The sequence below is a fragment of the Leptodactylus fuscus genome, chromosome 5 (genome assembly GCF_031893055.1).
Source record: "Leptodactylus fuscus isolate aLepFus1 chromosome 5, aLepFus1.hap2, whole genome shotgun sequence".
NCBI classification, from domain to species: Eukaryota; Metazoa; Chordata; class Amphibia; order Anura; family Leptodactylidae; genus Leptodactylus; species Leptodactylus fuscus.
The window spans coordinates 157,641,030-157,663,421 of NC_134269.1; the positions used below are offsets into that span (position 1 = coordinate 157,641,030).

General features: G+C 40.6%; 1 protein-coding gene across 1 annotated transcript in view; it reads left to right on the forward strand.

The window, feature by feature from the left end:
- Positions 1 to 22,392, forward strand: part of CDK17 (cyclin dependent kinase 17) — a 110,559-nt gene that overhangs the window by 54,275 nt on the left and 33,892 nt on the right. The window contains exons 2-3 of the mRNA XM_075274560.1: positions 218 to 374; positions 9,787 to 9,951. Coding sequence (XP_075130661.1) covers positions 257 to 374; positions 9,787 to 9,951 — 283 coding nt within the window. The 5' untranslated portion in view covers positions 218 to 256. The remainder of the gene's footprint in view (positions 1 to 217; positions 375 to 9,786; positions 9,952 to 22,392) is intronic.

Genomic DNA, 22,392 nt, shown 5'->3' on the forward strand with positions numbered 1-22,392 from the left:
GGCTAGACCTGCTTTTTATTAGAGGTTTGGTTATGACTTCAGTGACTGCGTCTACCGGCAGCATTATTGGCTTGTAAAAATTGATAGGATATTGTGGAATTACTTTTATGTCAACATTGCACATGCATTTTAAGGGGGCACACAGAACTTAAGTACACCTGATGTTGATGGCCTTTTAGTTGGTGAATCCTAATAGTTGCCATTCTTTCTTTTGCAGGCTTCCCTGTGCTGTGATATATATTTTTTTAACTGAACCATGAAAAAGTTTAAGAGACGACTTTCACTGACTTTGAGAGGCAGCCAGACAATAGATGAATCTCTATCTGAACTGGCGGAGCAAATGACAATAGAGGAGAACAGCAGCAAAGACAACGGTAAGAGGAATGTTGTATGGCAAAAATCCATGTAAGGCAAAGGCTACATGTTATGGAATAGCTGTGATTTTCTTTTAGAATTTGTAAGTTGTTTTTTTTTTTTTATTTATTTATTTTTTGTTTTTTATTTAGTTTATCTTTTCCATAATGTGTGACCTCAGCAATAAGCTACATTCACACCACAGAATATGGAGAGGTGTTTGATCCCTGTATTCCAGCACTCTGTAACCTGTAGATCAATATCATAGACATTGGGACTAATTGGCATGAGCCTCGTGCCCCCAATTATGTGGCTGAGTCAGGAGGACCATCCAGCAGGGCACTTCTTTTTTTCAGCATCTGGAAGGCCGATTTTGTTTGGAATTTGGAGCTGATTTTGAAGTGGAATCTGTATCAAAATCTGCTTCAAATCCCATAGTGTGACTGGCACCATATAGAGATTTTTAGTTTGTAGGTAAGTGGTAGTTTTATTTTTGCCCTTGTCTAGATTTCACACATCATAACTGTACTGACTTGAATGTCTTGTAGACTGAGTTACTGCCCAATTTTTAGTTTAGAAGTTATTTAGTCTTCATCCTTCGTCAGGGTTTTTTTTTCTTTTTTCCTTAAACTGAATTTTGACAGTGGACATCACTTTAAGTTTAATGCCTTTTGCTTGTAACAATAGATGGACTTTGCATTGTCTGGAAAATGTATGCAATAAATCCACCTTCCATTTTTCCTTACTACATTAGGGGATGACGGATTGCAAGTTATGCATCTTTTTTTCCCCATAGTGTATCCATTTATAGTGCAGGGACGGAAATAATACTGTAATTGTTAGGCGTCATTGTTCCTGTTGAGTATAGCCCACATTTACTCAAATGTTGCACGTGAAAAGATTAAATGTTTTAGTGACTTTTCTCATTTTTTTTTTGCCAAATGTAGAAAATGGCAATTGTTAGGGCATTGTATTACGAATAGTTTAGGCCAGGTTTATTAGAGAGAGATTCTCGCAATAACCAGTTATTCCCTGTTCCAAAAAGTAATTCCAGTATTAACAGGTTCCCCCTTATCCATTGTCACCTGACCTTCAGGATAACCGACTATCCCAAGAATGTGGGTCCTGTGTACCCCATGTGAATGCAGTGGAAGTCAGGCATTCACTCTACCTCTCCATTTGAAGTTTGCAGTGTTACCAGAGGTAGCCGCGAACTATCCCATAGTGTACATGCTTGATCATTGCTACCATCAGAGGGTACAGGACCCCATTTTCTGCTGGCTGGGGTCTAAATGGTCAGACCCCCACTGACTTTACAATGGATGGGATCACCTGTTATTACCGGAATACCCCTTTAAGTAAAATTGGTGAAAATGGCACACGCTTTGTAACAGAGCTTTTATGGCAGATGGAGATTTTCATCTCCTGACTGTCAGATTGCTAAACCTTTTTTTTTTTTTTTTGCTACTGTTGCTACCTTTTAAAAATTCTCACAGTAAAAGTGGGTTATATTTTCCTTTTAAAAATTTGAGGGTCTTTAACCTTCACATAAGTCTAGCCTAAGACTGGAGACGCATAGTTTGGGAGCTCAGCCTGGGCTATACTTATTGAGTGGCAGTTTTGTTTGTTTAATGTTAAGGATACTGTTGTCAGGAGACTTCTTTGTATCTTGTGACACTGGAGATGTCGGTGCCATCTGTAAATGGAACAATTATTATTCTGTTGGCTAAGGATAGCTGTCTGCAGATTGGCATAGCTTGGAGCATTTTCTGCATGGTTTTAACAGCCTGCTCTTACAGTATTGTCAGCATGATGTAAAGTGGGCAAATCTAAAAACACTGCTATATACGGGTCATTTTAATTCATTCGCTGTTCTTCCCTATCAGGGTTCTGCTACATATATCTCTGATGGAAGCCTCGTGGGTATACACCGTGCTGCAAACAGTGAGACATGCCGGCCATTGAATCCCATTGCAAAAAAAAAATCCTCATGAGATATACGAAATATACTGTGTTCTATTTTACTGTGTCTCTCTGTATAGGAAAGTGCAGCAAACTATACTTGCATACACAGTCGGGGGGAGGGGGGAATCTTAATATACCAAAAGGACACCTTTTTAATATATGCTGGGTACATGGGCTCATATGAATATGCCTCTGGTGGCAACCTGTCTCTCCTGATTAACAGCTTGGTATTTGCCATTGAGAGAAAGTCAGGACACCCCCATACACATCCAATGACACGCAGATCTTGGACTGACCCCCAATTAATTATTAAAGTGTCCAGCTGTTGTGGAGGATAAGCCTACTTCTGAATAATAAAAAGTTTTGTTTGTTTGTTTGTAGCTTTGATAAAGTTTTCATCTATCTTTTTATATTTTTTAGGTTTTTATTTGTAAACGAGTTTTTCTGCAGGAAAATGAATCTTTTTCTCCTTTTAATTACTGAACTATTTCCAGTGCCGAGATTGAGAGTGACAGAATGAGTCTGCTGGCTCGCTTGCCATCGCACAAATGAGAGCATATCAAAGGAATGTTGTACTTGAGCCAACTTTTATTATTTTAATGAACACGGTTGAATGACAGTCAATGGCAATGTCATATCTGTGTGAGCGGCCCTCTGGAGATGTGCAAGGTTTTTGATCATGCTTGGAATGATCTGTTTACATGTAAGAGAGGATTGTGAAATCCCAGCTGAGATGCAGGGAGGATAAACCGGTCTACATATGACGGCACATTTGGGTACTAGACCTGTTAGCATGACTAAAGGCTGTCACTCAGTCACCGCATTGAGCGGTTTATTACTATGCTATAGATGCAGACAGATTTATCACAAGTGGTGCAGGTCACCAGGAATCCCAGTGGTGACAACCTGCTACCTGATCACATAATTCCTACAGAGATAAATATTTTAATGTTTCCTAACCCATCACTTGGATGAGACATCTGCCAACTGTACTACTGTAGAGTAATGAAGAAAATTCTCAGACCTTTTACGGTGCTCCATCTGAGACCTTGGATACATTATTATATTACTTACTGGATGGTTTGCTGTCATTTTCTTATAGTTTGCCTTTGTAAGCAACAATGCAGCATTGTGCACTTACAGTGTATTTTTGATGTTCATCTGCTGCTGCTCCCCCTACCCAGTCTTTGCAGATTGACAGCTTTCTCCCTGTAACCTACATATCAGAGGATGGGAGGAGCAGAGGCTGATGACTATCAAGGACAATACTGCATGAGCACAACATAGTGTCGGCTACACCTTTTGGCTGCCACTGATGAAGGGCGATTTCTTGAAAAATACAGCAAGTCATCCAGTGAATTGTGCATCAATGGAATTAAGATCTTTCTTTACTTTGTTGACCTCATATCAGACAGTAGTCTAGTGGCTCAAATATGGAGTTCCCCCATGTCAGCCTTTCAGCCAGGCTATATGCAGTGTCTGCTTCTCACTTCCTGTATTCCTCTCCCTCCTCCTCCTTCCTGCTGAACGGGACATAGTTTGTTCTGTATCTGAACTGCAGAAGTGTTCTAAGTGTTATCTGTGTGTTTACATAGAGAGATAACAGACTCAGATTTATCAGATAACTGCAATTATCTGAATGGGTTGTCCTGCCGGCAACAGCAGTGAGTGAGTGATGTCTCTTGTCCTATAGGTCCATGGTTATAGCAACGCTGTGTAAACAATGGGGGGAATAAATTCACATAGCAGGCAAACAAAGCAGAATTTCTAAAGCAATATATTTAGGAAATGGGTTCAATTTACATAAGCTACCAGTATAGATTGGATCCTTGAGATGGGACAACTCCTTTAAGACTTTTTAGACTAGAAGAATGGTAACTTGTCCCGCACTCCTTAGGAAATCAAACTTTTTAAGGTAACAGCACATCTTTGTTTATAGGGGTTCTTAATAACTCGGTCTGTGGTTTACTGTGAAAGAATTAAAAAACCAGAGTGGCCTAACACAAATATCCTGTTAATACATTAGCCTGCAGTGCTTGTAAAGTTTCTTTCCTCCTGTCTGCTGTCACATACGATGACATGTCAGACATTTTATACAGTCCTATGAAAAAGTTTGGGCACCCCTATTAATCTTAATCATTTTTAGTTCTAAATATTTTGGTATTTGCTACAGCCATTTCAGTTTGATATATCTAATAACTGATGGACACAGTAATATTTCAGGATTGAAATGAGGTTTATTGTACTAACAGAAAATGTGCAATATGCATTAAACCAAAATTTGACCGGTGCAAAAGTATGGGCACCTCAACAGAAAAGTGACATTAATATTTAGTAGATCCTCCTTTTGCAAAGATAACAGCCTCTAGTCGCTTCCTGTAGCTTTTAATCAGTTCCTGGATCCTGGATAAAGGTATTTTGGACAAACAATTCGCGTTCAGTTCAGTTTGATGGTCGCCGAGCATGGACAGCCCGCTTCAAATCATCCCACAGATGTTCAATGATATTCAGGTCTGGGGACTGGGATGGCCATTCCAGAACATTGTCATTGTTCCTCTGCATGAATGCCTGAGTTGATTTGGAGCAGTGTTTTGGATCATTGTCTTGCTGAAATATCCATCCCCGGCGTAACTTCAACTTCGTCACTGATTCTTGAACATTATTCTCAAGAATCCGCTGATACTGAGTGGAATCCATGCGACCCTCAACTTTACCAAGATTCCCGGTGCCGGCATTGGCTACACAGCCCCAAAGCATGATGGAACCTCCACCAAATTTTACAGTGGGTAGCAAGTGTTTTTCTTGGAATGCTGTTTCTTTTTGGACGCCATACATAACGCCTTTTTGTATGACCAAACAACTCAATCTTTGTTTCCAAAATGAAGTTGGCTTCTCCAAATGTGCTTTTGCATACCTCAGGCAACTCTATTTGTGGCGTACGTGCAGAAACGGCTTCTTTCTCATCACTCTCCCTGACAGCTTCTCCTTGTGCAAAGTGCGCTGTATTGTTACCGATGCACAGTGACACCATCTGAAGCAAGATGATGCTGCAGCTCTTTGGAGGTAGTCTGTGGATTGTCCTTGACTGTTCTCACCATTCTTCTTCTCTGCCTTTCTGATATTTTTCTTGGCCTGCCACTTCTGGGCTTAACAAGAACTGTCCCTGTGGTCTTCCATTTCCTTACTATGTTCCTCACAGTGGAAACTGACAGGTTAAATCTCTGAGACAACGTTTTGTATCCTTCCCCCTGAACAACTATGTTGAACAATCTTTGTTTTCAGATCATTTGAGAGCGGGCTGTCCATGTTCGGCGACCATCAAACTTAACTGAACTTGAATTGTTTTGTAGAAAGAAATGGTCCAAAATACCTTCATCCAGGATCCAGGAACTGATTAAAAGCTACAGGAAGCAACTAGAGGCTGTTATCTTTGCAAAAGGAGGATCTACTAAATATTAATGTCACTTTTCTGTTGAGGTGCCCATATTTTTGCACCGGTCAAATTTTGGTTTAATGCATATTGCACATTTTCTGTTAGTACAATAAACCTCATTTCAATCCTGAAATATTACTGTGTCCATCAGTTATTAGATATATCAAACTGAAATGGCTGCTGCAAACACCAAAATATTTAGAACTAAAAATGATTAAGATTAATAGGGGTGCCCAAACTTTTTCATAGGACTGTATATCTCATGTCTTAGTTTTCATTTCTCCCATTGATTTCAATGCAGCAAACCACATATGTTTACTAGCATCATCCATTTTTTTTGGATAATTTCTGGCCTGCTTTTTAGCAGATAAAGTTTTATGGCAGTCTGTTGCTTTTGGGGGGGTTTTGAGCTGAGGAACAGTATTTGTTTCAGCGGTTCACCAGGCAGGATGAGTGAGACCCCCTCTATGCTTTTAGATAGATAGGTGCGGGTGTTGTGGATATGCCATACAGCTCTAAGATGGGAAAACCCTTTTAATATTAACTGCATAACTTGAAAGGAGAAAGAGAATGATAACATTTATCACAGACTTAAAGTACCCAGTGGGCAAAGCAGTTATCAGCCCCTATCCATCTTGTACACGCAGCGTGAGATGAGCAGCTGCCAGGAGCCTGTGTTCCCACTTATCTCTCGCCTGAGTCTTCTAGCAGCCCTCATATGAGAAGATCAGAAAATTGTTTCAGACATTCTCAAACCACTTTCTAATATTGTAAATTGTTTTATATAACAAATGTTGGCCTTGTTTATTACATTACGTTTTGGAAGATGCCAAAACAAACAAATTGTTCACATTTTCCTGCAAGATGTTTGCATGTATTCCTCACATCTATTAAATAGTCCCATGCATGTTTACTAAGGAGTAGTATAATTTATAGGAGTTGTACCGGAATGTCTATTTTCTCCCAGAAATACTGCCACGCTTATCCATAGGAAGTGTCTGGAATTGCAGCACACCTCCATTGAAGAGCATGGATCTCATGGACTTAGCAGGTGCATTTTCTTTGGCTGTATCTGGTGTTGGAGCCCATTCACTTCAGGCATATCCTATGGACAAGAATGGCGCTATTTCTGCAGGAAGATACTTTTTTTTTTTTTTTTTTTTTTTTTATTTTTTTTTTTAATCATCCTAGACAACCTCTCTTAATCCTTTTTCAGAATAAAACAAACTTAACTGTTATTGTTTAAGCTATTATATTTCTATATAGTTATTTGTCTGTGGACCAGTTTACTGTATTGGGACATGTAGATGAATGTAGGCCTCTTATACTCAGTTCGGGGCTTCCATTCCCCTTTACGCATAAAAATGGTCTATATAGTCTAAGGTAACTGTTTTTTTTTTTGCGGATTAGTTTTCCAATCGGAGGGGGGGGGGGGGGGGATCTCCAAGCAGACTCCCCGAACGGTATACCAAACGCAGATGTGAACCTGGCCTTAATGCTTTTCTTGCCTCCAATAATACAAGCTTTGATATATTTTCTTCTGCTCAAGGTCAGAGCATGCCTTTTAGACTCACTAGCTCAGTATTCCTTTGGGTACTTTTTCTATAAGTGGCATTGACATGGATCTCAAAGCAGCTGAGTGGCTATTATTGTTAAGCTGACGTTCAAGAATCTGGTTTTCCCTTACTATGAAGATGTTAGTCAGTAGCTGATTCACTGCATATTTGCTGCCATTGAAAAAGTTGTTCATTGAAGGGTTCTTTTATCCATAAGGCCAATTGATTGCGTGGTTCATTTTAGGGCATATTTAAAGGGTACCTGAGTTTTCATTAAACGTTGAAATATCTGCAGTGTCTTGCTGGGCAATCTGACCTCTAGTTTAACTCTTAGAACATTTTGTCCTATCAACTTATCTGCTGCTTATAGCCTCATTATAGCTGCAGCACATGTTCTCTTCTCCCTTAGGCTGTGGGTGTATACAATACAGTCACCACTACTACTACTAGTGGCTTCTTTACATGTAACTCTGCCAGGAGTGACTGTAAATGAGAAAAGCCCAAGTGACCATTTTATAGGAGATCCAGGGACATTGGTCTGCAACTACATGGCATGACTCGGTAATGAGAGCCCTCTATGAGCACAACCAGAAGTAGATTCATGTACATAGTAGAATTTTCTTAAATAGTGTGCTCTGAGATGTTGCAGAATCCTCCCAGTGCGGACGTGTATAGGCAGTGAGGAAAGGCCACCCCATATCTCTCCATTCACTGACTATAGAGAGCCCTCCTCCTCACCCCTTCACTTCACTGTGAACTTGTCTTGATTTTGAAGGACGGAACTTGCCTAATGACACGGAGTGAACAGCAAATTGGTTTAAAAGGGGGCACTGAGTATATTGTTTTTCCATGCAGAAAACAATACCATTTTTTTCAATAAAGTGCTTTACATTTTGATCTGGAATCTATGGTCTATTAAATGAGACAAAGTTGCCTGAATAGTTAGTGCCAGCTTAAGGTCTCCGACTGTAAAGAGTGGCCTTTGCCTACAACTCATTCCTCTTCTGACCTATGCAGGAATCCAGCTCTATCAATATTATGTATTGCACCCGCCATTTGTTCATCTGTATACAGGCAGAGTAAATACACATTTCACTGACCTAATAATAGACCCATCACAATTGGTTAGGTGCTAATTTTCACATGCAAACACGATGAATGTCTACACTAGAGAATTTCAGTCTATTTCTGTTGCTAGTCCATTATATTTTTGTAGTGGTGTTGATAGAAACTTGTCTCTGTTTTATGCTCTAGACTCTCTTGTAGGGTACAAGAAGGGGTTCTTTGGTTTTATGCAGGGATAATATGGGCACAATACTAGAGTCCCTTGTGTTTGTATTGTATAAGGCATAATAGTTATGTGACATTGTATATGCCCTGGTTGTGCATCCATGATATAACCCTGATAATGTGGAATATTATGACTGCTTTGGTCAGGATAAAGATCTGTTATGCTCATACATTTAGTTTATTAAGGATTCCCTAGTCTTGATACAGGTTGAGGAGTTTTTATTACGTTTTTTTGCTACTGATTTATAAACCGGAAAACTTTTTTTTTTACTGACTGCATGCAGAAATCTTGAAACATGACAGTGTAGCCAGTAATCAAGGAATGAAGTAGTGTCCCTTCCTGGAGTGTGGCTACAGGGCCGCAGGGTACAAGGTGTGGCAGAACCCGTACTGAAATTTGTTAACTGTGGTTAGTTCTTAGTGGGATTAGACCTATTCCCATAATCTCAAGGATTTTTTTTTTTTTTTTTTTTTTTGTAGTTTTGAGTAGTGAAAGTGCTGTGACACCATTTGGAAAATGCAGCTCATTCCCTAAGCCCATATTTAACTAGCATTTTTATTGCACTGATTCTTGCATATTGTATCTGAACAATGAAGATGTGTCACTATAACCATTTCTTCCCCAGTATGTTGTCAAATAATCTGTGACCCAACACAAAGGTAGGTAATCTCTGTGGTGGCACCTATTTTTATCAATCTAGAATATCTACTGTAACTTGTGGCTGGAAAAGACGTGTTCTTCCACATGTATTTGTGGTTATAAGCAGACAGCATGTCCGTCTTGGCCACAAGTATGAGACCTGGGTCACAGGCTATTTAACTACAGGCTGTAGATGTATTGGTTATAGGTATATTCACTTACTGATTGCTTATGAATTATTCTCTTCTATTTCACAGAATATGTAATATGTGCACTGTATATATATGTCACAAGTAACATTGCCTTCTCTGAATGTTGGTGTTGGGACTAGCTAAAAAAAAAAATGACATTTTCTACTGTGACTAACACATAATGGGATTCTAATTGGGGCTTCAATCACTTCACCAATGTTTATCTATTAATGATTATATGTGGTGTGGACAGTAATCTATTCTTTTTCTTCCTCCATTTTTTCCTTGGGTTTCTTCCTATTCTACAATCTTTTCTTTTCTGATGGATTGGATCTGTGTTGCCTTTTGGATTACTAGAACCTATTGTGAAGAATGGCAGGCCTCCAACGTCTCATAGTATGCACTCCTTCCTCCATCAATACACAGGATCCTTCAAGAAGCCACCACTAAGAAGACCTCACAGTGTTATAGGTGGAAGTCTCGGCTCCTTCATGGCAATGCCCAGGAATGGAAGCAGATTAGGTAATGCTTTTGTTAATTAATTATGTCACATACAAGTTAATCAATGTGCATGCCATTTCCTTGAGCAGTAGGAATATGGGAAATGTATGAATTTTTTTTTTTGTGTGTGTGTGTTTCTCGTATGTAATTTAATATATATATGTGTGTGATAAAAATATTGTGTGTATATACGTAGCAGAGTTTAACATAAAGAGGATGTTTCACCACCTCCACAGACTCAAATTCTTTAATAGTTGCTAGAGATGAGTAAGTAGTATTTGATCGAATACTTCCCCTGCATAGTTGTTGGTGTAAATAAGCGCCAGAGAAGGTGGGAGGGGCATCAAATTTTTAATGCGTTTACCACGTGGTGTGCGTCCGATTATACCAATAACTATGCAGGAGAGGTATTCAATCGAATACTACTCGCTCATCTCTAATAGGTGCCTCTCCACTGTTTCTGGCACAGTTGGAATTTTTCCCTGGCCTCCATCATTGCTGTGATGTTAGTTTTGGTGCCTGATATGCTATTTAAGATCTTTTATTGTAAAGTGAGCAGTTATAGGCCGGAACAGACAAGATTCATCATTGGTGATTCTCAGCTCTGACATTCTCTGGTTGGATGGTGTCAGAGCTCAGGCACTCTCCCTCTTGTCTCCTCTGTATTATAACTGCCCTCTTCAAAGTAAAGATCCGAAGTCGTGTATTGGGCACCAAAACTGACCACACTGATTGCTCAGAAATGGTGTAGGCTAGAGGAAAATCCAACTGATAAGGGCTTGTTCACACGGGGCCAGTGGGGCGGAATCCTCCTTCACACAATAGTGGTCTATGTAGACCGCTATCGTTAGTTTTTCCGTTAGTGGGGTTTTTTTTGCCACTAGCGTAAAAAAGAAGCGACATGACCTTTCTTGAGGCGGATTCTGCCTTCAGGAAGTCAATACAAGTGAATGGGAGGTGGAAACCGCATCACGGTTTTTGCCAAAAACAGTGAGGCGGTTTTTTAAGGTCCATTCACTGTGTGGGAGGGAAAAACCGCCTGATGTTTTTTGAGGCGGTTTTTACCAAAAACCGCTTCCTAATTCCTGAAGTGGTTTTTTTTTTCTGGACCAAATTACGCCACCCCCTATTCATGTGTGAACTAAGCCTTAAAGAGGACCTTTCATGGATTCGGGGACATGCGGTGTTATATACCGCTGGAAAACTGACAGTGTGCTGAATTCAGCACACCGCCTGCTTTCCCGATTTGTTCCCCGGGTGAAGAGCTATCGGTGCCGGTACCGTAGTTCTTTACAGTCAGAAGGGCGTTTCTGACACTCTGTGGAGTGTCTTGCATCCCAGTCTGGATGGAGCTGTGGGAGGACAGATATGCTGTCACCACACTGGTTTTTATGGGGCCGCTGGAGATGCCTGAAGTACAGCACTCTTGTTTCTTCAATCAAGTTTAAGGTCCAGTTAAACTTTGGTACAACTATATATATATATATATATATATATATATATATATATATATATATATATATATATATATATATATATACACACACACATGTACACACACACACACACACACACACACTGGGGCAAAAAAAGTATTTAGTCAGTCTCTAATAGTGCAAGTTCCACCACTTACAAGGATGAGAGGCGTCTGTAATTTACATCATAGGTAGACCTCAACTATGAGAGACAAAATGAGAAAACAAATCCAGAAAATCACATTGTCTGATTTTGTAAGAATTTATTTGCAAATTATGGTGGAAAATAAGTATTTGGTCACCTACAAACAATCCAGATTTCTGGCTCTCACAGACCTGTAACTTCTTCTTTAAGAGTCTCCCCTTTCCTCCACTCATTACCTGTAGTATTGGCACCTGTTTAAACTTATCACTATAAAAAGACACCTGTGCACACCCTCAAACAGTCAGACTCCAAATTCCACTATGGTGAAGAAAAGAACCAAAGAACTGTCAAAGGACACCAGAAACAAAATTGTAGCCCTGCACCAGGCTGGGAAGACTGAATCTGCAATAGGCAACCAGCTTGGATTGAAGAAATCAACTGTGGGAGCAATAATTAGAAAATGGAAGACATACAAGACCACTGATAATCTCCCTCGATCTGGGGCTCCATGCAAAATCTCACCCCGTGGGGTCAAAATGATCACAAGAACGGTGAGCAGAAATCCCAGAACCACGCGGGGGGACCTAGTGAATGAACTGCAAAGAGCTGGGACCAATGTAACAAAGCCTACCATCAGTAACACACTACGCCGCCAGGGACTCAGATCCTGCAGTGCCAGACGTGTCCCACTGCTTAAGCCAGTACATGTCCGGGCCCGTCTGAAGTTTGCTAGAGAGCATTTGGATGATCCAGAAGAGTATTGGGAGAATGTCCTATGGTCTGATGAAACCAAACTGGAACTGTTTGGTAGAAACACCACTTTACGTGTTTGGAGGAGAAAGAATACTGAGTTGCATCCATCAAACACCATACCTACTGTAAAGCATGGGGGTGGAAACATCATGCTTTGGGGCTGTTTCTCTGCAAAGGGGCCAGGACGACTGATCCGGGTACATGAAAGAATGAATGGGGCCATGTATCGTGAGATTTTGAGTGCAAACCTCCTTCCATCAGCAAGGGCATTGAAGATGAAACGTGGCTGGGTCTTTCAATATGACAATGATCCAAAGCACACCGCCAGGGCAACGAAGGAGTGGCTTTGTTAGAAGCATTTCAAGGTCCTGGAGTGGCCTAGCCAGTCTCCAGATCTCAACCCTATAGAAAACCTTTGGAGGGAGTTGAAAGTCTGTGTTGCCAAGCGACAGCCCCAAAACATCACTGCTCTAGAGGAGATCGGCATGGAGGAATGGGCCAACATACCAACAACAGTGTGTGCCAACCTTGTGAAGACTTACAGAAAACGTTTGACCTCTGTCATTGTCAACAAAGGATATAGAACAAAGTATTGAGATGAAATTTTGTTACTGACCAAATACTTATTTTCCACCATAATTTGCAAATAAATTCTTACAAAATCTGACAATGTGATTTTCTGGATTTGTTTTCTCATTTTGTCTCTCATAGTTGAGGTCTACCTATGATGTAAATTACAGACGCCTCTCATCTTTTTAAGTGGTGGAACTTGCACTATTGGTGACTGACTAAATACCGTATTTTTCGGACTATAAGACGCACTTTTTTTCCCCAAAATTTCGGAGGAAAATGAGGGTGCGTCTTATAGTCTGAATGTGGGTTTGCAGCATGGCCGCGCTACTGCCGCTGAAGAAAACCAGCGGTGGCAGTAGCGCGGCCATGCTGCAAACCCACATAAGACGCACTTTTTTCCCCCAAAATTTCGGAGGAAAACGAGGGTGCGTTTTCTTCAGCGGCAGGAGTGTGACAATCTGCAGGCCCCGGCAGCTAAGACACTCCCCGGCATCCGCCGGTCTATTACAGCAGATGCCGGGGACTGTCTTAGCTGCCGGGGCCTGCAGATTGCCGCGCTACTGCCGCTGAAGAAAACCAGCGGTGGCAGTAGCGCGGCCATGCTGCAAATCCACTCCTCCTCCACAGGTCCCGGCAGTCAGTTAGCGCCCCCCCCCCACCGGCCCCATACCTTTAGTGATGCAGGCCGGCTCCTGCACGGCGAGGCCGCAGGAGCCGACCTGTTCCGATGACAGCCGGGAGCCTAATGAAGGCTCCCAGGCCTGTCATAGATATATATTACTATCGCGGCTGGTCTATGACCCTCCGCGATAGTAATGTATAGAATCTCCCATAGACGGCAATACACTTGTATTGCCGTCTATGGGACTTGCAATCAAATGATTGCAGGTTCAAGCCCCCTAGGCGGGGGATATTAAAATAGTAAAAAAAAAAAAAAACACTTAAAGAAAAATATAATAAAAAATAAAAATAAATAAAAGTTCACCTCCTTTCCCTAGAATACATATAAAAGTATAACATTACTGTGAAACATACACATTAGGTATCCCTGTGTCTGAAAATGCCCTGTCTACTAATATTTTTATGTACAGTGAACGTCAAAATCAAAAGTGCTAAACTGCTGGGTTTTTCTCTCTGTTTTGCCTCTGAATTAAATAAAAGGTGATCTAAGCAATAAACATTTCCCAAAATGGTATATCTAACAAGTACACCTGGCCCCACAAAAAAAACGCCCTATACATCCCCGTACAGCTGCAGGGTCACCTGTCAATGTGGCCTTGCAGCTGTTCCAAAACTATAACTCCCATATATTAAATATTTTACCATTTTTTGCCTGAAAATTTTTTTTCCCTATTTTTCTCCTCTAAAACCTGGGTGCGTCTTATAGTCCGAAAAATACGGTACTTTTTTGCCCCACTGTATGTGTGTGTGTGTGTGTGTATGTGTGTGTGTGTATATATATATATATATATATATATATATAATGTATATATATGTAGAGAAATGTAATATAAAAAAAAAAAACTTTGCAAGTCTTCAGTAGGTGATACCTTTTTTAATGGCTAACTCATAATGATGACAGGATATAACGTTTCGAAGCTTCCTCTGAGCTTCTTCTTCAGATATAACTAAAAACACTCTGTAGAGGCTGCATATTTATGACTGGTCACAGGGGTAGGATTACAGGAGGGAGGGGGGAAGAGGCTTGTTACTATATACTTATAACAACAAACAATCAATTGCCAGATCCCAGGTTATCTTAATGGCTGTCTTAATGATTTGTATAAAAATACATAAACCCACGTGAGATGTTCATTCATTGAATTGAATGAACATCTTCCCCCCTCCCTCCTGTAATCCTACCCCTGTGACCAGTCATAAATATGCAGCCTCTACAGAGTGTTTTTAGTTATATCTGAAGAAGAAGCTCAGAGGAAGCTTCGAAACGTTATATCCTATCATTATTAAAAAAGGTATCACCTACTGAAGACTTGCAAATTTTTTTTTTTTTGTTTTTTATATTTTATAACCACTGGCTAACACAGTACCAAAACAAACATTTTCCTTTTAGAGAAATGTAGACGGTGCAGTGTTTGGTTGAGGATCATAGTTTCAGGACAGTGCAGACTATTATGTAACATGACTTTGCTGTTGCTGTTAGAACTTGTCACATATAATATTGTCTTTGGGTTTTTCCAGTACATATATGAAAGCAGAAGTTCCTTATTCATGCTGTTAATTTCTAGATGTTGCTCATGTGATTTTTGCTCCAGTTTTACAGATCTTGCCAAGCAGTACTACACAACCAGACCTTGTTTTCAGCAAATGCTTGCATTCCTTCTCAGCATATGTAGTATGTACTGTCTCGCATTTTCATTGAACGTACATACTTATAAACTTGTCACGGCTTGTTTGTTCCTAGAAAGTTGTGTTAAAGTTTCTTATGGGCAATGAATACAGTGCCTTCGAGACTTCTAGAAGATAGTTATCTCAAAGAGGATCACCACTATACATAGTATGTGATAGGACAGAAAATCTGTCCTAGGAAGTCTGGTCTGGATAAGGTGTGTTATTTTTACACACCTAATGCGTCCAGTGAACCGCCAGTGCCTCTGTAACTAATAACATTCAGCAGAGACTTGATCTACATTGGAATGCCTCCTAGTTCTACCACCTGATAATGGGGTTGGCTGTGCTATGGGAGACCAATTCCTCTCTGTAGCTGTGCCGCTGGTCACCTGTTTGCCTCCTCTAGACCACAGTTACTTTGGCCCCATCTAATATATAGTGATGTTTCCAGAACATACTAGATTATCAGCCATTGAAGAGACTCTTAAGTAATGCGCACATTTGTCTGCTCTTCTAGTGCTTGCCAATATGTAGGCAGCCTGTGATGTGGTTGCCAGCTTCCTGGTCTCCCACAACACATGCATTTCCAGATTCCTTCTAGAGGCTTTGGTATTTGACAAAGGGGTATTCCCCCTTTGTCAAGTGCAAAGAAACTACACCAGAGTATCCTTGTAGCTGTGACTCTACAAGCCTTTAGCATTGCTGCCGTAGTTTCTTCACCAAAGAGTGGAACTCCAGTCCTGGTGAAGAAACTAGCTATGCTAAAGGCTATGCACTTGACAAAGGGGGAATACACTGAAATGCTTGTGTAAGCGTTGTGTTGATGTTGCAAAAATAAAATTGCGTGTGAATTTTAAATTTTCAGAGTAAGCGATGTGGTCTTCCCATCGTTGGTTGCTCTGCTACTGTATTGCCTGAGTGGATGTTGGGGACCCCTGCTGCTGTACCATCTCCGGTTTTGTGTATTACCTACAGTGTCATTCACTCTAGAAAACCATCCGAGTTAACAGACGGTTGCTCGGTGCAGTATTCTCCTTTGCAAGTTCTAAACACAATCTGTCCCTAGTAACTTCCCCCTTAACTATTAACAGACGTATACTAATGTGTGGGACTACAGCATAAGTTACAATACAACATCACACTGGCTCACCACTATATATGGATATCTTCCTGTGCATTAGAAGTGGTTCATATAAACTGAAAAACTGCCCTAAATGGTGAGGATACCTTCTATAAACAGGTTCATGGGTTCACTAAAAAAAGACTTAAGCCCGGTTCACGTCTGCGCTTGGGGACTCTCCGAATGGAAAACTATCCACATAAAAAAGCAGTTACCTAAATGGGGTCCGTGTGGTTTCCGCACACACAAAATGCAGAGAGAAAAGTGCGAATAGGGGAAGGAATGGCCTGAATGCACATGTGAACCAGGCCTTAGCGATCCCTATGATAGTGGGCATCAGACTGGAGCACTACACAAGCAGTAATGGAGAAGCAATGTGTGCTGGGATGTGCTCTTGTTTTCACCACTCCAGTGTATTTCTCGGTGCCCCATCTATTTCACATGTGTTTTTGACCGGTTGACGTTTGCCAGAGATGTGCTTGAAGAATAACATCTCCTGAATTGACAATGTTTATGTGAAGAGCTTGATGCAAAGCTAGTTGGCATCATCTGATGCAAGGCATTGAATGTTTCATTGTAAGCTTATGAATGCCAGACTGTTTGGAGTGTTTATAGGATATTGGGGCATGAGCCATCTCCTGCTTTACCTTCTGATTCCTCCTGTATTTCTAAAGCTAGTTATCTGTCTGTTGGTGATAGTCTGTCGCCACAAAAATGCAGGCTGCATGCTATACAGCATGAGAAATCTGCGCAGATTGTGGAGAAGGATTCAATATTTGTTTATTGGTTTCTGTGTTAGCTTTTTTATACATAGAACCTGTCATGGGGGTCCTTATGACCGCTTATTCTTAATCTTTTCTCTCAAAACTTGTGTAACATGCTTCACTGCATAGCACCAGCTTTCCTCTTTTTGCTATCTACAGTATAAGAACTGTTTCGTAGTGTACTATTTAATTGGAAGGGGTGTGAATAGTCCAGCACCGTTTCTTCTCAGTGTAGCTATCTTACAAAGTGTTGTGTCCCTATCTTTATCTCTTTGTGAAATAGTGTCCATCATAGTAACTTGGTTGTCTCTCTGTGCTGTGCAAATCCTGCTCTGCACGTGCCAAGTGCCACATATCTTTCAGGCCTGGTTCTGGCTAACTTATTTTTATTGGTATGACACACTGAAATCTGATCTTAATCACAGAATTATTAGAGTACAGATGAAGAATACTTGCTTTGAACTACACCACCACATCCTTAAAGGGGACCTTTCAGCACATCTACCACTTGTTACGTTCTTTAATGGCCTCTGATCTACTGATTCCGGCACAGTTAGAATTTTTTCTCTAGCCCCCGCAATTCCTGAGCAATTCTTTTAGTTTCTGCACCCAGTATGCTTACTGGGCTCCCTAGGTGGGTAGTCCAAGACTGTCTGATTCAGTCCAGCACTGTGTACCTCACAGTAGAGACCCTACTTGGGCTCTAAATCTAACTGCACTTATTGATCATGAACAGTGGGTGCTAAAGAAAAAAAATCCAAGTCTGCCTTAATCAGTGGAGGAGAGCCTATTGAAGGTTTCAGAGATGATAGAGGTAATAAAATGTCCTCTCTAAAAGTGTTTTTAAAGCTAAAGATGACCCATCTGTCACCTAGCTGTAAAAAGCTGATCGGTGTGGCTGCAGGACCCTAACAATATGATATTAATATAGCTCATCAATGTCTATAATATTAAGTGTTAATTGGGCACTAGCTTTTCAACAAACTTTTCATAAATTAACAGTATGGTCAGTTATTTCAGAAGAGAATAAAAAAAAAACTTCATATACCTTTATCAGAGGGGCATGCTTCTGTCTGCTCCAGTCGTCTTTTTTTTGCTAAGATGACTTTCACTCTGAAAATCCCTGCTATACTAGTATTCAAACAGACTGCAGGTCATTTATCTCGAAACTGGGGATGGGTAGGGAAGCAGTGAGCAGGAGGTGCCAGATAGAAGAAAGATACACTAAGGCTAAGTTCACATCTGTGCTGAAGTCTCTGATGGAGACTCCACAGCTGAAAATTGGCTGAGAAAAAAATTCTGCACAGAGGAATTTTTTGTCCACTAATTTGATTTGAAATGGTGGACACTCGGTGGCTCCCTTACAGTCAACGGAGTCCACCAGTTTCTAACCATGTTTAACTGCTAAAACAGCAGACCATCTCTCCTGAGAGAACAGCACAGGTGTGAACCTACCCTTAATCCAGATCCTGGAACTATCGGTAAATAGAATCTTTCTATCTATTATCTGTCTTTCCTAACCAAAGACAGGTGAACCATATCAGCTGTGTTTTGAAAGTGAAAGTTCTTCTTGAAGTTTGGTCATTGCAGCACCACTATTTGATTTAGTCTTTGCCCACTACATACCTGACTGTTTTCATTAATAAGGTTGCACTTAAACTTGCCCATTAAATCAGCCCCAAAGTGGTCTGCGTAGATGCTTCAGCATGAAGCTTGCGGCACAGTACCGCAGATGCCCCTACCAGGCATGCAACAATAATCAGTGTCCTGACTGAAAATCTGTCATACCCAAACATATCATTCCCAAAAACAAATAACAGATTTTTAGAATACAAGTAATAAAGTTCATCAACCGCAGTGTAAACTATCTGACTGAGAATAGAGGGAGCGTGACTACACGACTGAAGAAACTTCAATGGATGGCCTAAGGCTTGGTTCACACTTCAGTATGCCATCCATCCGTTTCAATTCAGTTTGAGACTTTAAAACGGACTGATGCACATACTGATTGCATACTGACACCTTTTTATGCTGATAGCAAACGCTGTCTATCCCCTAGAGGAGAGATAAGGGGATTAAAAGTAGAAAATTGTGAACAGAGTAGAGATAAGGACATTTATTATTCCTTATCTCTACTGTTTAATATTTTCCACTTTTAATCCCCTTATCTGTCCTCTAGGGGACGCACAGCGTTTGCTGTCAGCATCAAAAGGTGTCACACCTGGTCTCCGTTCTGTGGTTTCCGTCTTCCGCATGCAAGAAGACGGAAACCACAGACCGGGTCCGGCGGTGAGCGTTTTATGCTCTCCGCTGCGAAACCGTTTTTTTTTTAATCCAGACACAGAGTACTGCATGTCCGACTCTGTGTCCGGATTAAAAAACCCGGTTTCGCGGCGGAGAGCATAAGACGCTCACCACTGCCCATGGTCGGACATATTTCTCACCCATTCAAATGAATGGGTGAGAGAGACTCCTGCAGGTTTCCGTATCCTGCCTCTGTTTTATCTGTTTTTATCAGTCCGTTTTAAAGTCTCAAACAGACGGATGGCATACTGATGTTTGAACCAAGCATGAGATGTAAAGTAGTACATCATTTGGGATGTGGTCGCTTATGAGACTTGTGAGAAGTCACAAGCATTCCTAGTGCAGTCTCATTTTAGGGTTGTAACAACTAGGTCCCTTTTGAGTCTACTAGATCAAACACCATAGTACAGTAGTACATAAGCTCTGGATAAGATACAGAAACTATAATGCATTATAATTATAATGTATTACAGCTGTGTGACTAGGACAGAATACCTGAAAGGCCTTCCACGGTTTAGGATTTATTTATTTTTTTTAACTGGTAATGCCTAATGTTTACGTAACACCTCAAACGTTGGAACAGGTGACAGTGTTTACCTAAGGAGGGACATGTGACTATTTGACTAAATTATTAAAATATGATGTTCTTGTAGTGTACTATAAAATGCAACAGTTCAGATGTTTTTGTTCCTGTTTGCTAAATATGAACTTCCTTAATTTTTGAGAAATGAAAAATAGAAACCTATAATATTAAAATGTGAGCCCTGAAATATATTTGCTCTCCTTCTGTTAATCTTTAGAGAAAGCTACCTCTTAGGTTACATTTACATCTGCATCAGAGATTCCAATAGGATCTTCAGTTATAAATTGCATTAAAAAATCACACGATACAGCCTTGCATGGGGGCTTTTCCATCTGAGAATAGTCATTCTGGTTCAGTTTGTATCACTTATATGAGTCCATTTTAGATTTTCTGTTCCTACAACAAAACCAAGCCCTACAAGGATGTCAACAAATAATAGTGTAGAAAAAAATATAATAATGAGGATCATAGGGACTATTTACAAAATCTAACAAGATACAACCTTGTGTTTCTTGAGAATTCTACTTATAGAGGTAGTGTGTTACTGTAAGCTATATGCTATCCATAAGACAGGGAATAGTTATCTGGTCTGGTGGAGGACTGACCAAAATGGAGTAGAACACCATGCATGTGCACTGTTACTCCGTCAGCGGCATCCCCACCGATCCCTACAGATCAGAGTTATCCCCTATCCTTTGAATAGGTAATAACTTAATACCAGAATACCTCTTTTAAGGCGGGAGCCCTACATTGTGGAAATGCTGTTTTGTTTTGTTTTTTTGTTGCAGATTTTGCTGGGGTTTTTTGAGCCAAACCTATTAGTGGCTACAGAAGTAATGGGAAATATGAAGGAAGCAAACTATAGTTCTCCCTTCTGCTCAATCCACTCCTTGCTTTGGCTCAATCAAACGTAGCAAAATCTGCAACAACAAAAAATGTAGCTTTTCCTTAATGTGGTGCCTCAGTCTAAAAGGGTTTTCCAGGCTTCATAGTAGCGTATCCTTAGATTAATGGACATCTGACACATGGGACTCCCACTGATCAGCTGTTCAAAGAGACTGTATTATTCAGGTCAACCTACCCAGCAACAGTGCCCCGCATATGTATTGACTGTGTTTGGTATCACACCTCAGCCCATTCACTAATAGGACTGAGCTGTGAACAGGCCATGTGTCCAATGAGTGTGATGTCACATGTGCTGTGAAGCAAAAGTAGTGCTGCCCCTTCAAACTGCTGATCCCTGGGGTCCTATCTTAAGGATAGGTCATTAATTAATAAGTCCCAGAAAATCACTTTAAGTACAGGGAGATTGACTTGTGAAAGGGTGCAAATATTCTGTAATGACTCTTGCTAGGGTGAAGCAATCTGAATTAGAATTTAGGGAGAAGTTGTTAGATTGTTGCATCTTTACAGCGTGGTTTCCTACATCCTTTTCATTGTGGCAGAGCTTAAAACATGTCCACAAATAGAAACCTGTACAGAAGTAGAGAAATAATAACCGTGCTGAGCGATCACCGATGTCCTTAAGTGTAAGAGTAACCGGAGTGCCAGGCAGGAGCCCAAATATCTTCTGACTTTGGGATGCCCTGTCTGTTGTTCAGAATGCATTGACTGTGGTTTGTTTTACAGCTCTGACAAACCATTTCATTACTTCATTATTTTTGTCAAACAAGAGGCACTTGTCTTGTGTTTCTTCTTTTCTTTAAACTAATTTAGCAATTTTATGAAAAGGCTTTTGCAAACACAAGCAGAATCCTTTGGTGCCTACAACAGCAATCATTATAGAAAACAAGCGCTCAATGGGAAGCCTCAGTGCTGTAATTGCAAAAAATTGGAATGCCATTACTGACAGAGGAATCATTTATACAGTGAGATGAATGATACAGCCTGCTAGTGCTTGTCGCACAAAGAAACCTAGTATAGCATATTCCCCTAAAATCAAAATGTTTATTTGTATACGGATGAGCAGATGCTTTGCGTTAAAAAGGGTTTCGCTTATGAAAACTCCCCATTTCCATATGCTCTATCGGGGTACATTGACATTATAAAGGGTGTCCTCTGCTTCTGTCAGAGCACAGTGCGTCCAAACAAACCCGTACTAGATGGTGGCCATTTTATGAATGGTCAGCATGTCAATCTAAATATAAGGTCAATTGGATCTTTCCTTGTGAAAAACAGGCTGAGACAATCCTTTTAAAGGGGTTGTCTGGGGAGTTTAGATTTACTTACTTGAACTGGCGGACTCTTGATGATGGACTTGGGGTTTCTGGCCTGGTTTTTGATCAGAAGCAGTGCTCCGCCTCCTCCTTCCCCAATCTCATAGGTGAACTGATTACCGTATATTCTCGAGCATAAGCCAACTTTTTCAGCACATTTTTCATGCTGAAAAAGCTCTC